The sequence below is a fragment of the Trichechus manatus genome, unplaced genomic scaffold (genome assembly GCF_000243295.1).
Source record: "Trichechus manatus latirostris isolate Lorelei unplaced genomic scaffold, TriManLat1.0 scaffold00010, whole genome shotgun sequence".
NCBI classification, from domain to species: Eukaryota; Metazoa; Chordata; class Mammalia; order Sirenia; family Trichechidae; genus Trichechus; species Trichechus manatus.
Window position 1 is genome coordinate 20,547,237 of NW_004443946.1, and position 16,422 is coordinate 20,563,658.

Below are 16,422 nucleotides of genomic sequence, written 5' to 3' on the forward strand. Positions count from 1 at the left end.
TAACTGAAGACAGGTGTTCAGCATTGGACACATAGACTGGTGGAGAGTCAGTGTCAGTTGGTCAGCTCACTAGTCCACTGACCCTTGAGGCTGATGTTTCTTCTGACCAGCTTATTGTGCTCCTTCCCTCTTGTCTTCAAGGTATTTGCTATCTTTAGCTACCTTTCTGATCTTTAGAGGAATTCAGTCTTATATTTTTGTTTGTATATGTGTTTGTTGGTTTGTCGTTCCCAAGACCCTCTGCCTTCTGAGCAAAACCATGTTGATTCTCTAGCCACCTTCCTTACCTGTTCATCTGGTCTTTAACTGGTTCTTGTCTCTACGTCTTTTTTCTCTAGCTTGTAGGATAAGTCCTGCTCCCTGTGAAAACAAGACCTATTGTGTTGTTTATAAATCTGTGCCCTAAACTTACTTATTTTTTTTTGAGAGCTTAATTGTTTCCTTAAGCTAGCATAGGTATTGAACTATTGTACGTACACAGGAGGGTAGACTAGGATGAATTTAGAGGAAGCTAGGTGTTGCAAGGGAAGAATTGGAACCCAGGGACATGGTCTTTTAAGGGAGAAATCTCCCCCCATTTTGCCTTAGAAGGGGAGCATTAAAGATGAGGAGTCAAAGTTTATGTGACTGTTTGCTACTCAGGTGTACCTCTTTATAGCATCCTACAACCAACTGGGCAATGTAGGGAAGCCCTGGGATAAATGGTCTCTCTGTATATAAAATCGAGTACAAGACAATAGTTACTTTGTACAATTTATAGGGCTTCCTATTCCCCCCAGTAGATGGATGGTATGCTTCATCCTGAAGAGTAAACTTTAAGCTAGATTTGGTCTCCTCCGGCTTTGAATGTAATCACGACCATTTAAAATACATACATTCCCCTGGAGTCCCACTCTAAGTCTCCGGGTTTGTTGTTGATGATAGTTGGGGGGACAGGTATCATGTGTTTTAAACAAGCCATACTTTTAAAGAAATGACAAGAATAGTGGATGAGTTTTCAATTAAATTTTGATTGCTTTTCAATATATAAACAGCAAATATTTGTTCTTCATTAGCAGTGGGCTATATGATGTATAAAAGGGAAACAGGCATGGGATTTTCTATCTAAAAAAAGCAAGGTGTGAATCAGCAAAGGATGACTAATGACAGTGATGAAGGCTAGCATATGTTAAGCCTTTACCATAGATCAAAGGAGCCCAGATGGCACAACGGTAGCACAAACGTTAAGCGCTCAGCTGCTAACCAAAAGGTTGGTAGTTCGAACCCACCCAGTGGCCCTGCGGGAGAAAGACCTGGCGATCTCCTTCTGTAAAGATTACAGCCAAGAAAACCCTATGGGACAGTTCTACTCTGTCAAATGGGGTCACTATGAGTTGGAAGCAACTTGATGGCACCCAACAACAACCATAGGTTAGCTACTGTGCTAAGGACTTCATCTGAATTATCCAGCTTAATCCTCACAACCCTGTGAGTTAAGCACTATTTTTATACCCAGAGATGTTATGAAACTTCCCCAGTGTCACACAGCTAGTAAGTGGTAGAGCCCAGGGTCTGAACTTAGTCTGTCCGACTCCAAAGCCCTCACTCTAACCATTGTGCAAAATGCTCTTGCACAAACTTAGAACGGAACACCAGAAGCCCCAGTCGTTTCAATGAGGCAAAGCAGCAGGAAAACCCCTCTGAAGTGTCAGTCGGAACTCATTTTCAGAAACCAGATAGTATTAAGACTGTTTATAACCTGTAATAGTATTTCATTAGTTATTTTAAGAGTATAGTTTTCAAGTCTCCAGATTGCCTCAGAGGAAAACATATCTATAGGCTTCTGCCCAAGTTATGATTATTTGTAATCAATGCTGCCTGGAAATGTTTCCATTCTATCATTTTGCTGAACATGGATTTTTAAAACCACAATTCACTAAGATGGTGTGATTAGCAAAACCTTCAGTTTTCTGTGCATCCTTTCAGTGATTTGGCTTTAAGACTCATTAATAAGCAAAACCATTTAGGAACTTGTTCTCTTGCTGTTGGAGAGTGGAAATGTTTTCTTCTTCATCTACTCTTGCCATCGGAAGTGGAAATGAGGGTGGGTATCTTTTGAGATGTATCTGTAGCTTGGTTTTAGGCTTTGCAGGATATTGTTTCATCAGTTATATACAATAAGACCATCATCTCACTACGTTTCCATTACAAGACCAGTGAAATAATAATAAAATTGAGAAAAAGTGGTTTGAATATTTTAGTAGATGCCTTATAAGTTTATAGAGAAGATATTCAGTACATGATGACATGCTTTGCATGGTAGGTAGTCAGTAAATATTTCTTTTTCTGATTACTGTTGCCATATCATTGGAGCTTTACTCATGTTAACCACACCATCTTTTTAAAGAACCTCATAAAATTGTAGTTAACATATTTTATATACCTCATAAATTTCACAATAATTTTATTGGAACAGACAGATATGTCATTTTGGTCATCGGTAAGGAAAGCACATAATATTTTCAGAGTATTTACAATGTCAGTGTCTATTGGCTTTGTTTTAAATAATTACTGTCTTTTTTTTAACTGAGATTTTTACACAAACTCTTTGCAATCAAATAAGAGATCAGTAGAAATGATCAGGCATCGAAGTATATCCTTACGTACAAAATCATAGTGTACTATTCTTACAACTGATTGATGGATGTGGCATATATTAATTTATTAACTTATGTATTATCATTCTGAAGGAGGAAAGAACAACAATGGCTACCATTTATTGACTATTTACTATGGGCCAGACACTATTTTAAGTACCTGATATTTACTATCTCGTTTAATTCTCGTAACAGTTCTATGAGATAGATACTATTTTACCTATCAACAAAAGAAGTACAGAGGTTTAAATAACTTTCCCAAGGTATATAGAGTCAGAGTCAGAATATGAACCCAGTTTTATTGAACTCCAAAGCTCATACCCTATATCATAAAGAGCGAAATGAATAGTCCTGAATACGAATTTGTTTCTTAAAAGAGTAAAGTATTATTTGACCATTTCAGGCCATCTTAATTAAAGACCTATCATATGTGATTCTTACCGGTATGAATGAAAAGTTGTATACAAAAGAATATGGAGGATGATAAGATAAGCAAATACTCAGAGGAATGCCACAATATCTGATTATTGCTGAAGAGTAGCTGGACGCTCAAAAGCGTTCTTGACACACAAAGATCTTGGAAAAGTTGTCTCTGTTAATAGATCTGACCTTGCCATCCTGCTCTTCTCTTTGTCTGCAATTCAGCTGCCATTGATGCAGGATTTATAATGTGTCACAGGTTCATCCAAGAAACAGTGACAGAGGTGTGGCTGAAACGCTGGACAATAAAGAATAGAGACGATTTCCATTTCTGTTTAAAAGAGAGTGGCAACAAAATCATAGCTGATCCTTGGGACAGACCAAGACAGCCTGTCAGGCTATTCCAGTGAATTGTGCATTAAATGCCTAGTGCCCTTTTCAGAAGGGAAGTTTCCTCTTAGTGACCAATACGCTCACAGTGTCTATCCATGATGGGAATACTCAAACCTTGGAAAATGATGGTGGTGGTAATCATGTTACAGTTTTCCAGGAGAGAGTCTGTAGTTTATTCTTCCTTTAGATCTCTAAACAATAAGGATTTTTTGTGAATAAGGATTTTTTGTGAATAAGGATTTTTAAGGAAAGGAACAGTTTCTTGACTACCAAGTGTGAAAATACTGTGTGGCAGTGGGTCACATGAATTATGTAGTTTTAGAGTCCTTGTCAGGAATTTTAATATTATGAACTTTATTTTGTATAGGTAGGATAATGTTAATTTTTGCTTTAAATACACAGTGAGACTTTTGGAATTCTTTTGTTAGAATTCAACTAATTTAAAAGAAGCATGTTATACCGTGGGAGATGAATCTTGTTCCTATTTTATGAAACTGAAAATAAAACCCTGATTTTTGAGTTAACAAGGGTAGAAGCCACAGACATCCAAATTTTAAATTATTACTTTTATTCAGCACCAGCAATATCTTAGCCTATGGAAATAATTTTAAAAAGTTAACATTGGTGAGCTGTGTATGTATGCATCTAAACTCTCTAGTCAACCTTCTGCTATAGAGCTAATAGAACAACACCTCTTAGTTGCAATTTGCGCAGCATTTAGAAAGAATTGATCAGTGGTTTAAGCTCAGAGGAAAAAAAAATTAGCCTGCTTCTTCAGTTTTCTGGTTTTGAATGACCAACAGGCCTTGTCAGATATTCTGGCCTAAGTTGCTGAAAGTCAGAGCTGGGGTTTTCCTACCTGTGTACTTCATCAGCCTTCCCCTAAACCACAGTCTCCCTCTCGATAGCTCTAATTAATTTAGTCTTCTCTCTCTTTGTTCTCCCTTCCCCCCACCCTCTCCCTGTCTGTTCACAGGTTATCTTGACGAATCAAATTACAACCCATCTGAGCAGAACCCTCGCTTCTCAGGCAGACCTGGTGTCTCCAGCTGATGATTTGTCCCTGTCTGAAGGTAAGGGATCTGTCCTAGAGAGGCTGAAACTTGACACTGACATACAGCTCCACTGCCTCTCTGCCTCCTGTTGAGAGCTGGGAGATATGGCTAATAGGCTCTGGCCAGAGAACCCAGCTGGAGCCTGGTGATTTAGGCTTGGCCACCTTTCCCAGTATATGATCCCTTATATTCGGAGTCTCTCTTGCCCTCTTCCTCAAAGGGAACTCCCTTTTTCACTTGAGTGCATCCTCCTCAGAGGTATCCATCGTCTCAACCTTGAGGCTTGTCACTCTCCGTGGGTTGTTTCAGATCCTCAGTACGAGGGCTGGCAAACTGCTACATGACTTCATTTTTGAAACTGATGCTCAAAAGTTGGCTTTATTAGTGGTCACATCACAACTGAGCCTTTTGTTTGTGGGTGCCTTTGGACTGGCTAATAGTACACACCACCTATCAGGTGCTGGAGATGTCACATTCCCAGTCAGCTTTATGGAAAGATACAGAAAAATCTCTGAATTTTTGGGTAAGTTAGCAAATCTGCAAAATTTTCTCTACCCTCCCATGCTGCAAAAGGTCAGGCAGTCCATGGTTTTGATGTAAATTAGCTTTACGTAGCTAGGGGAATTACACAACTGAGCCAGTGGGTGGTTTCTACTTTTATTGAAAGTTCTTACTTGACATTTTTCTGAGTTCTTCTAGTTGTAGTCTGCTTTATTTCACAGCAAAATATCATGGCCCTACGTAGATGTATGTAACTGCTCTAGTCCCCTCTGCACTTTTGAATTTCTGAAAATTGTTCTTGATGGAATACGTAGGACCTGTGGGCCTAGCATGGCTCCTGACTGCTCGTGTAGTCTTCCAGGCATTTGCCTTGGTTTATAGCCTCAGAAATTGCAAGGACCACACTCCTGCTTCTTGGTGGTATCTTTCAAGTGAAAACTAATTACTTATTTATAAGAACTCTGAGACGCTCTATACCTTCTTTCCATGCCCAGCAATGCATTATCCTTACTCTCATTACCCAGGCTGAAATCCTGGATCATCTAATATTCCTCCCTCCACACACTCCTTTAGTTATCAAGTTGGCTTGATTCTTTCCAAGTATATCTTTCCTCTGCCCCCTCTTTTTTGTAATTTGTATTGTGATCAGCTGACTTATTAAAGTCACAATTGGATTATTTTAATAAACTCCAGAATGGCCATCCCAACTCCAGCCTCTACCATCTTCAGCCCACCACTACCAAATTGAACTTCCCCAGTCTAGCTTCCTTCTACTGTATCACTCTCCTGCTCAGAAACTTTGGAATTGGTTTTTCTGAGAATGGGCTAAAATCAGTAACCAATTATTGGGGTTTACTAGCTTGAAATTAGCCAGTGTGGCAATATTTACATCACCGAAATTAGCAAGTCTTAAATATCAGGGGAATTTTTTTGTTCATTTTGGTGGACTACGTTACTAAAACATCACTTATTAAAAGTTGATGCTTCTTGACCCTTCATAGTTTGTCCTTTCCCTTCTTCTTCAGCCTTAAGTGAAGCTTCTGTGCCAAGTGGGCTGCTGGTCTTCCTGCCCGTCCTCACTCCTGCCTCCATGCCTCTGTAAAGATAGCTCACCCCATCTAGAGCAGCATTTCCTTTTTTCACTTCTGTCTCTTTTTTTCTGCCTAAATCCTTTGAATCCTGCTTAAGGAACAGCTCTTCCATGAAATCTCTTTGCCTTTTCTACTCCACATTGGTATCACTCACTCTTCCTCCTCGGTGGCCTCTCCACCTGCTCACCTATATAAAGAAAAGTTCTAGAAAAGGTAACTTTTCATTTTTTCCCAACTATATTGTCAGATTGTTAAGGACATACACTATGTTTTATTCCTTTTGTGTCCACGCTGTGCCCCTGTGACTAGCAAAGTTCGAGGCATATAGTAGGCAGTAAACAAATGCTGAATGAAAACCATAGTAAACACTTTGGAAGAACAGTAACCAAGAGAATCACATAAAGTACCTATGAACATCATTAAAAATTGTGTTAGAATTCTTTCACATACATGCATACATATATTTATTCAGCTCTGAGGAAGAGACCAGAAGAGAGTATTTTGTTTCCTTATTTGAAAACTAGTATGTAATAGTGGGGAGCCCTGGTGGGATAGTGGTTAAGAGCTTGCTTGGCTGCTAACCAAAAGGCCAACAGTTTGAATCCAGCAGCCCTTCCTTGGAAACTCTATGGGGCTGTTCTACCCTGTCCTATAGGTCGCTGTGAGTCGGAATCGACTCGACAGCAATGGGTTTTTTCATGTAACAGTGGAGGCCTGATGGTGCAGTGGTTAAGAGCTCGGCTGCTATCCAAGACGTCAGCAGTTTGAATCTACCAGCCACTCCTTGGAAACCCTATCGGGCAGGTCTGCTCGGTCCTATAGGGTCACTATGAGTCAAAATCCACTCAACTGCAACAAGTTTGATTTTGGTTTTTGATGTAATAGTGCTTTTCTTTGTCCTGGCTTCCTGTTAATCTTAACCAAAGAAGAGCAAAACAAATACAAAGGAAATTGCTTTGGGACTCCAATGTAACTGCTACAAGAAAATGATAAAGTCATGTTCATAGACAATGAGCAAGTTACCAACTCATCCTTAGACAACCTTTCCTTATTATGAAATCCAAGGGAGAATTGAAACAATTGATTTTTCTAGATCTTTTGTTTATATAGGTAAGTAAAGAGGCTATAGAAGTATGTTTTCCTAAAGTCTATAATAAAGGTCCCTACCAATGAATTAAAATGGACAAGTTTCTTAGAACATTTATACTTATTCAAATATATTGCAATGGTTGTTAATATTACTATGGTTAGTATCTGTAAATGTCTTTGTTGTTGTTTCAAGCATTTATTGTAACAGCTTTGCCGTTGTGTTACTACCTCTGTGATCTTGGGCAGATCTTTTCATCACTCTGGACCTAAGTTTCTTCTTCTATTAAATGACAGATTGGTTGAATAGAAGGCTGCTTAAGTCTCTTCAAAAGGAGCCCTGGTAGCTCTGTGATTAAAGCACTCAGCTGCTAACCGAAGGGACAGTGGTTTGAGCCCACCAGCCACTCTGTGGGAGAATGATGTGGCAGTCTGCTTCTGTAAAGATCAGCCTTGGAAACCCTATGGGGCAGTTCTACTCTGTCCTGTAGGGTAGCTATGAGTCGGAATCGACTCAATGGCAATGGGTTCGGTTTTGGTTTTGAATATCTCTTCCAGCTCTAACATTATAAGATCATACAGTAGGACTGAAGATCAGAACATTGACTAACTGATGGGGATTTAATTCTGATTTACAGATGGGGAAGAATGACCTTGGGGCTGATATTTCCATAGATAAAACATAAAACATGAAAAGCATCTCCAGAAATCTCAGCGTTGCTACTTTGGCATACCTCTAATAGCCTCCCCTCCCAGTATTGCTGTCTCTTTCTCCCTCTGTATATGCTTCTGATCTTGTCTGTCTGTCTCTTGCTCTCTGTCTGCCTCTCTCCCACAGAAGCACATACACAGCAAGAAGTATGTGCACACCAGTGAGAGTGAGAAACACACTGTGATGGGGTGAGCCCAAGGCCCCCCCCAGTAGAGTTCAGCTACAGAGCAGAGGGTGCTGCTTAAACAGTGATCCCTCGAAAAACAGTTGTGGGGTGAGAACAAGCAGCGAGAGCAGCCAGCAATGAAATGATCTGAGGTGACCTGAGAGGAGTACCCAGCAGGGGCTGATTCAGGGAAATGAAGTCCCTTCTGCCCTGACGCAGAGGAGGGAGTACAAGTGACCGGGCCCAACTGAGAGATCTCTTCCACCCCAACGGATCCTGTAATATTAATATCTGCCAGCTGCAGGCCCGGAGCATCCCCCTGCTGAGATCAAAAGAGCCCCTATCTTAGCTAGAACAAGGTCATCTGCACAGGGCTATAAAAGCGAGCTCTGGCTGGCTGTCGGGATGTCTATGGGGGAGGAGAAGTCAGGAGATGGGGAGGTGCTCTCTCACGCTCCTTTAATCTCGGCTGACCAGCTGTTGCCCTCCCAGTGTTTGTAAAGTTGAGAGTTCTTTGTTTTGTGTTGCTGAGGTGTTCTTTTCTTTTTTTTTTTTTTTCCCTTATTAAATTTGTGACTGGGTTGTTGCTTGGATTAAGTAGATCACTACTTGCATCCACAGTATGATTGTCTTCACTGAAGTTCTTTTCACTGTTGAATTATCCTGCTCTAAGGTGGGACAGACAAAGATGGGAGAAAAAGAAGTGGACCTTAAAGTCGAAGGACTTCCTGACATTACTCTTGCCCTGGAGTTTTGTGCCTAGAGAAGGAATGAGAGGGCAAATTGAATTTTCCCTATTTAATTAAAATAACTCCTCGTATGTGCAGTGTGCTATCAATTTGAAACCTTTGTTTCACAAACGTTTCATTCAGTTGGGAAAATGGAACTTTCAGGACTTATGCAAACTGATCAAAGTTATAATGTGGAAATTATCATAGAACCAGAAATCAGGATTTTTCATTCTGTATTCTATATTGTTTTAGACCAGGCACCGTGAGTCGAAGTATTTTCTTCTTCAGTTTTGTTTTGTTGACAGAAACTCAGGTATGTACTAGGTTGCTGTAGAGCTCAGTGACTGGTCATTGGCTAGATTATTGTGACTATTCAATGGCCAAGGACGTGTTTCTTAGATGCCCTTTCTGATTCTTCCTTTGGTCTTCAAAGATACCAAGGACTATTCAACCTCCGTCATAAGGAACATCCCCTTTTCCCTGGTGTGATTGTGCCCAGGCTTTGAACAACAGAGAAAGAATGTAACAGTCCACCTGGCCTAAGATGCCATATCCTCTTCTGAAATCACCTGGGATTTGAGCAAAATAACTGACTGAGTCCCCATCCACAGGGGCATAGTTTGTAGGTGAAATTTGTGTAAATTGTTAGTAAGCCCTGTGCAAGGTTGAAGCTCTGCTCAACCTAGACTATTAGCTTTCTTTGCTCCAGTGATTTAACGGGGTTACAATTACTTCAGTGTGGTGACACGACCCGCTTCAGGAGCCCCATATGGCTTTATGGAAAGGAAGACATTCTTAGGTTGCCATCCTGGCATTCCCAGCATCTGACATGTTAGTATCCTTTGATCGGTGATAATAGTTTCTGATAGATCATAGCACATGAAAACAAAAAATTGAAAGTGTATATAGGTCAAGGAAAGAACACAAGGGAAAAAAAGCAGTACTTACTAGAACCAAGAGTTGTTTCTAGTTTTAGTATTGGAATCTTTCTATTTCCAGTGGGAGTCAGGGGAATTGATGGCTGATTTCATGTGCAAGAGAAAGTATTTTGGGATTTATACTCCCTAACAAGCTATCCTCGCAAAAAGCTGGAGTCCATTTGAAAGATTATATGCAAGTGCGTGGCTTGTGTGTCTTTTAAAATAAATTCAGCAAGCGAGAGCAGCTCAGAATGGTTGGGGCGAATCAGGGACTCATGGTTGTGAAAGAAACAGACTTCAAAGCATGGTATGAATTTTCGAGTTTTATTTCCACTCTTGCTTTCCAGCTGGATCTGCTCTAGATTTACTGCAGGATGTTTGAAAATGTGGCTCCCTGCTAATCTTAGACAGTTGCTATGATCAATGGCTTCTTTCATTTCCGATAAAAAACACTGGTGTTTCTGCTTAAATTGTGTGTACTTTCAGCTTTATTATTATAGTTGTGATTTATTGTTCTGCATTACCCAAAATTGTAATCCATTAAACACAAACTTTGGGGTGAGTTGGTCAAGTTAGCAGAACTCTGTCCACACTTTAGCTCCAAGGCCCTCCACAGCCCAATCTCAAACTGAATGTTAACTGTCTTGGGTAGGATCTTGTACAAATAAATGGGTATGGATGGAGGAGCTTTAAAAATCTACCTCTCAGGGGGATGGTGCAGGTTAGTTAATTAGCGCCTTGAAAACATAAGGTGTCACCATGTGACTGCAAGGTTAATATTAACAACTCTGATCAACATTGTTAACATTAGACTTTCCATGTATTTTAAAATGTCTTGAAATGATGAATTTCTTAATCCACCTCAAGCAACTGAAGCATGAAGGAGAGGAGGGACTTACTCAAAGTCTACACGGTGAGTAAGAGGTATTGGTGCCAGGAACAGAAGTTGGAGCCCCTCGTGTGAAATCCTAAATTTGGACACTGCTGCCTCTTAGGAGTGAGTTTTAGATGAAAATATAGAAGTGTCCTGGTGACCTTTTAATTTTCAATTCCAAAGCCACAGGCATATATAAACACACATGACTTCACATGCTTCTACTCACAAGGGCACACGCATACCCACAGTGGCATATATTACTTCCAGCAACTATTCAGATGCCATGAAAGACCTAATTTATAGAAAAAAGATTAAAAGCACCAAGTATGTGTGGTGTTTAGCTAAAGAAAGCCTAAATATTATGTGAGGTGGGGCAGCTAGAGTTGTGAGGAGATGGGCACCGCCTACAAATGTCTGAAAAGCCATAAATCTGAAAAGGGAGAGGAATGTTGAGGATTTTCGGTGGGGAGGCCAAGAGGCAATGTAACCATGGCCGAGGGATCAAAAGGAGAAAGGGAACATTAAAGTCAACCACCAGGAAGTAGTTTTTGGTCAGGAACTCTGTTTTGCTAGTGATAGTTTGCCAAAGGGAGAGGCATTTGAAGCATGAAGCGCATTAAGATCGAATTAGATGAGAGCCAGAGTTTTCTTTGGGGAACAGTCTTTGAGTTGGTTCGTGGGAGGGCTAGGCTAGCTAGATGTTTTGAAAGTATTTTCTCCCTTTCTTTTCTCACCCTCAGACTTCTTTACCATCTAGGATTTACTGGCTAATTTCCCAGATCTGCACATGTTCCTGTTAAAGTCTCAGTGTCAAGAAGGCAGAAGGGACGAGAACACCAAAGCTAGCCTTGTTATTTGACTCAGCTACAGAGATGATGGGGCCAAAAGCCCAGAAAATGGAACTCCAAGAGTTGTTGTGATCCTAGAGGCCTCCGGGTTGGATGGATTCTCTGAAAAGAGATCCTTGTTTACCATCATTACGGGGAATTCTATATCAAGTGTGAGAGGCCTCTAGGTCCAAAGGGATCTTAAAGAATGAAAGAATGGTTAGTTTTTAGGAGTGGTCCCAGGGGAAAATTTGGTTTGTGTTGTAATGTGGAATGAAATAATTTCAGAAGAAATATTTGACATTTATTAGGATTTGGGGGAGGATTGTAACAAAGTCCACTAAGACAGTCTGGCCCAAAGATGGTCCAGCTGAGCTCTGACCTAGGTTTTGATCTCTCTTAGGGCTTTGACTTTCTTCTTTTTTCTGATAAAACATTCAGTAAATACTAGTTGTGTTAAACTGTATTTCATTCAGTCATACTGACATTTCTTACGCATTAGCTGAATTCCTACAAATGTTATCATAGTTTTAGAGCTATGGTCTCTCAAAACACACACACACACATACAAAACAAAAAAAAAACTTCTTGGCTAGATAAAGAGGACTTTAAGTGTCTTCCAACCCAATGATTCCATGAATTGTGGAACACCTACTATATGCACTGTATTAGAGTTACAGGAGATCCAGAAATGAGTAAGATATGGTCCCTGCCCTAAAGATACATACAGTGTAGCTTGGGAATAATTCTAAAGCAAAACTTTATGTATGAAATGCTCCCAGACAAGTATGATATGCACCAAAGTCACCAGAATTTAAGAAGAAGAGAACATCTCTTTCAGCAGAGGGGAATATAAAGGGCCAAGGGAGGAAGGCATAAGAGATGGGCCCTGTGAAATAGATGAGATTTCAATAGACAGCGATGAGTAAGGATCAGGAAATGCTCCAAACCAAGGCATTAAGTTCAAAATTGGAGTCCCTGGGTGGCACAAATGGTTAAGCACTCAACTACTAGCCAAAACGTTTGCAGTTGGAACCCACCCAGAGGTGGCTAAGAAGACGGACCTAGTGATCTGCTTCTGAAAGATTACAACCTGAAAACCTCTATGTAGCAGTTCTACTCTGCACACATGGTGTTGCCATGAGTCGGAATCAACTCGCTGGCAACTAACAACAACAAGAAATTCAAAACGAGCCATGTCTACCTCTCTGGCCTTATTGCCTATCATTCTCAACCTCTCAAAATCTGTTCTGGCTACACAGCCCTCTTTCTTGTTCCTCAAACTCACCAAATTGTTTTTGCTACTGAGCTTTTGTACTTGTTGTTCTTGCTATGTAGACAGCTTATTCTAAAGATCATCTCTTGGCCTGATTCCTCACTCATTCTATCTTATTCTAGTGTCATCTTCTCAGAGAGGTCTTCCTTCACCCCTCTATCTAAAATAGTATCCCAATCCCATCCCATTCTTCTCTATCCACTACAAAAACAAAAAACCCGTTGTCTTCAAGTTGATTTTGTTTATTCCCTAACCCTGCTTTATTTTCCTTCATTGCCCTTATCACTACCTGAACTTGTATTATAAATTTATTACTTATGGGTTTACTGTCTGCCTCCTTTGCTTACATATAATATCCTCAAGGCAGGAACTTAGTCTTGATCGGTCTTGTGTACACTGTTAACTGGAGGACACTCAGTATATATCTGATCTGTGTAGTAGGAAAATGCACAATGTGTGGGAAGGGCAAAGGAGTCCCATTTGCCTGGGGCTTGGGGTAAATGAAGGTAAGCCATGTGCAATAAATCTAGAAGTTGGTTGGGGCCAGACTTTGAATATTAAATGGAATTTATATTATGCTGAAATGATCATAACTATGCACTCTGACGACTATCTAGATAGATGTATTAGATGACTCAGGGGATGAGGAAATTGGAGATAGGGAGATAATTAACTCACCAAGTATTTAGGGACTTGGAATGCTCATTATACATCAGGTGCTATACTAGGTGCTAAGGATGCAGAGATGGAAGAATGACATTCTAGATACAGGGTATATTATTTCCAAAGATGTGGTGGCAAGAGCATAGTTATTTGAAGAACCACCAATGGTTCCTTATGACTGAGGGGACAAGGAGCATGTAGGAGAATGGCAAAGGTTGAGACTTAAGAAGGCAGTGCAGGTCATGGACATCTGCCATGCCATGTTAGGGAGTTTATGATTTTTCCTGAAGCCCCTGTCACAAGAATGTGAGGATAATCCATCAGTAACACATTGTCCCGTTGATCAATGTGATTGATGAAGCTATTTTGGCTGGCTAGAAATGTTTCCCCTTCCTCCCTTAGAGTTCCATATACATCACTTCCAAAGCCACATGCTCAATCACAGAAGACGGATGATCTCCCAAGACAGAGTAGGGCTGTTCTTCAGTCAAGGATGTGGAGTGGTTGTTTTTCCACACCAGAATCTTTATTCCAGTGATCTCAAACTTTACAGGCGTCAGAATCACCTGGAGGGCTTATCAACCCACAGCTTGCTTGGTCCCACTCCTGGAGCTCTAGTTGGTCTGGGAAAGGCCTGATGATTTTCATTTCTAACAAATTCTCAGGAGTTGCTGATACTGCTGGTTTGGGGCCCACACTTTGAGAGCCACTGTTTTATTCATTAAGTCCCTATCTGTGTACCAGGAATACCAAGATGAATGTGCCTCCATCCTAACTCTCAAGGAGCCTGTGTCCTAAGGAGAGAGAGAGACATGTAAAATGGTAACTTTGTCTTTAGTACTCATGGTAGCCATGCACCTCTTGGGTCACCGATGGTGTTGTCTGTATGCTTTGTCTCAGGTCTGTTATGGAGTATTTACAGTTTCAGGGCTCTTTTGGTAGCAAAAAACAGAAAACTGCTCAAATTAGCTTAAAACGAGGCAGGCCTATTAATAACACTAGCTAACATTTATGGACCATATTTTTTTGTGTGCCTAGCATTGTACATCTGTTATCACATTTAATCCTCACAGCAACCCACTGCGGTTGATATTAATCATCCCATTTTGTAGATGAAGGTGCTGGGGCTTAGAAAACAACACAATTGGTGGCAGAGCCAATATTCCAACCCAGGAAGTCTGGCTCTAGAACTTACATTTTTATCCACTAAGCCCTTCTGTAAGATTACAATTGGGATTCTCATGTCAATGTGTAAATAGGAATTAAAATATAGCCAGATCACATGGGAATTGGAAAGGTTGAAACCTCAAGCATTCTCTTAATTTCTCTCGTGTCTGCTTTGGCTTTCCATAGTACTGACCTTGTCCTTATGAACTGATTGGTCCAATTTACCTTTTCATACCTGATCATTTTGTGGATGGGTTGTCCTTTTGTCCAGTCAGCCATGGCCAACCCAGGAGAAGGCCGCATGCTAAGGAACATGGATAGTACACCTGTGCTTTCTTGCAAGGTCTTTGGGCTTGGGGCATTTTCCCTTTATGAGGATTATATAGAGAGGGCAGATTCCTTTAGAAGCGGGCACCAATGAGGCAGGTACCCCCAATATAACATCTAGTTGAAGGATTTTGTCCAACTGAGCAGATACTATTATAAGTTTGCTAAATAGGTTTGTGTACTTCTATCAATCCCTTCATTCACATCCATTCTCAGTGTCCTCTTCTTTCAAATCAGTTTTTTTGTTATTATCTCCCTCTTGCTAGTCTATACCTTTAAGCCAGTGTAATTTAAAAAAAAAAAATAATCTTTTTAAAATTTTCTTTCCAGCCCCAGATAACCATCTGGCCCCTCTTTGATCTAATGTTCTTTCTACCTACAGTTAGCCCTAGAATTTCTCTTCAGGGGAGAGAAAAGTCTCTCCTGTCTGCCTGAAGCAACTACTCACTCTAAACTAGTATTATCCGATGAGAATAAGGCCTAAAATTGACTGCATGTAAGTTACCTCATACTCAGGGATATATGACAGAGGCACATTAGCACAGTCTATATCTTATGCTCAGCTTTCACTTATCAACTGCTTAAGACAAGATGAGCCAGAGACTCCACGATGGTAGCTGGACAATGAAATATATACAGTAGAGAACTAGATCTGTAAGTTACATCCTTTCCATAATCTACAAGATGCTGGAGCAAAACTACTTCCTACCATCATGAGTTTTATAGGTTAAATGCAAATGTGTGCGGAGAAAAGTGATTCTTGTGTTTTAATGGAAGACAATAAGGTCTTTTTAGGTTATGATGTTGTCTTTCTTAACCATACTCCCATCTATTAGACCCATTAAAGGAAGTAAGAAAATTCAAGCTGCTGGTGTTATCACTTCGAGCCATAGAGATACCCCAGTATACAGGGAATTAAGAGACCAAACTTTGCTTTGTTTTTAAATATGATATATAGATAAGTGAAGCTAGAAAAGTGTCAAAATAAATTGATTCTGAGTTGAGTGACAAGGAGAACATGCCTGCAAGACAGCTGCAGACCAGGAGGCAAACATCAGTGAATAAACAGTTTCCAGAGCCCAAGGGATGGATCCAAGGCCCAGTCAAGAAGAACCTTCTCCTCCAGGGACCAAACATGGACCGAGGGAAAAAGCTTGTCCTTTGACTGGATAGTACAAAATTAAGGTAAACCTGCAAGAAAATCTTGTCTTAAGGGACATTAGAATATAAGCACCTTGAAGGCAGGAATTTTTGTCTGTTTTGTGCATTCCTGGATCCTCAGAAACTAGAATAGTGCCTGGCACATAGTAGTCACTCAATAAATATATATTTATTTTTCCTCTGTATTTTATATATTACATATATATATATTCTACTTTAGATGAAGGTTTACGGAACAAATAGTTTCTCATTAAACAGTTAGTACACATATTTTATGACATTGGTTAACAACCCCAAGACATGTCAACACTCTCCCTTCTTGACCTTGGGTTCCCTGTTACCAGCTTTCCTGTCCCCTCCTGCCTTCTAGTCCTTGTCCCTGGACTGCTGTCCCCCATTAGTCTCATTTTGTT

General features: G+C 40.3%; 1 protein-coding gene across 2 annotated transcripts in view; it reads left to right on the plus strand.

Moving 5' to 3' along the window:
- Positions 1–16,422, plus strand: part of RAD51B (RAD51 paralog B) — a 692,596-nt gene that overhangs the window by 468,959 nt on the left and 207,215 nt on the right. For both annotated transcript variants that reach the window (XM_023726314.1, XM_023726313.1), the window contains exon 8: positions 4,426–4,522. In XM_023726314.1, the coding sequence (XP_023582082.1) occupies positions 4,426–4,522 (97 nt within the window). The remainder of the gene's footprint in view (positions 1–4,425; positions 4,523–16,422) is intronic.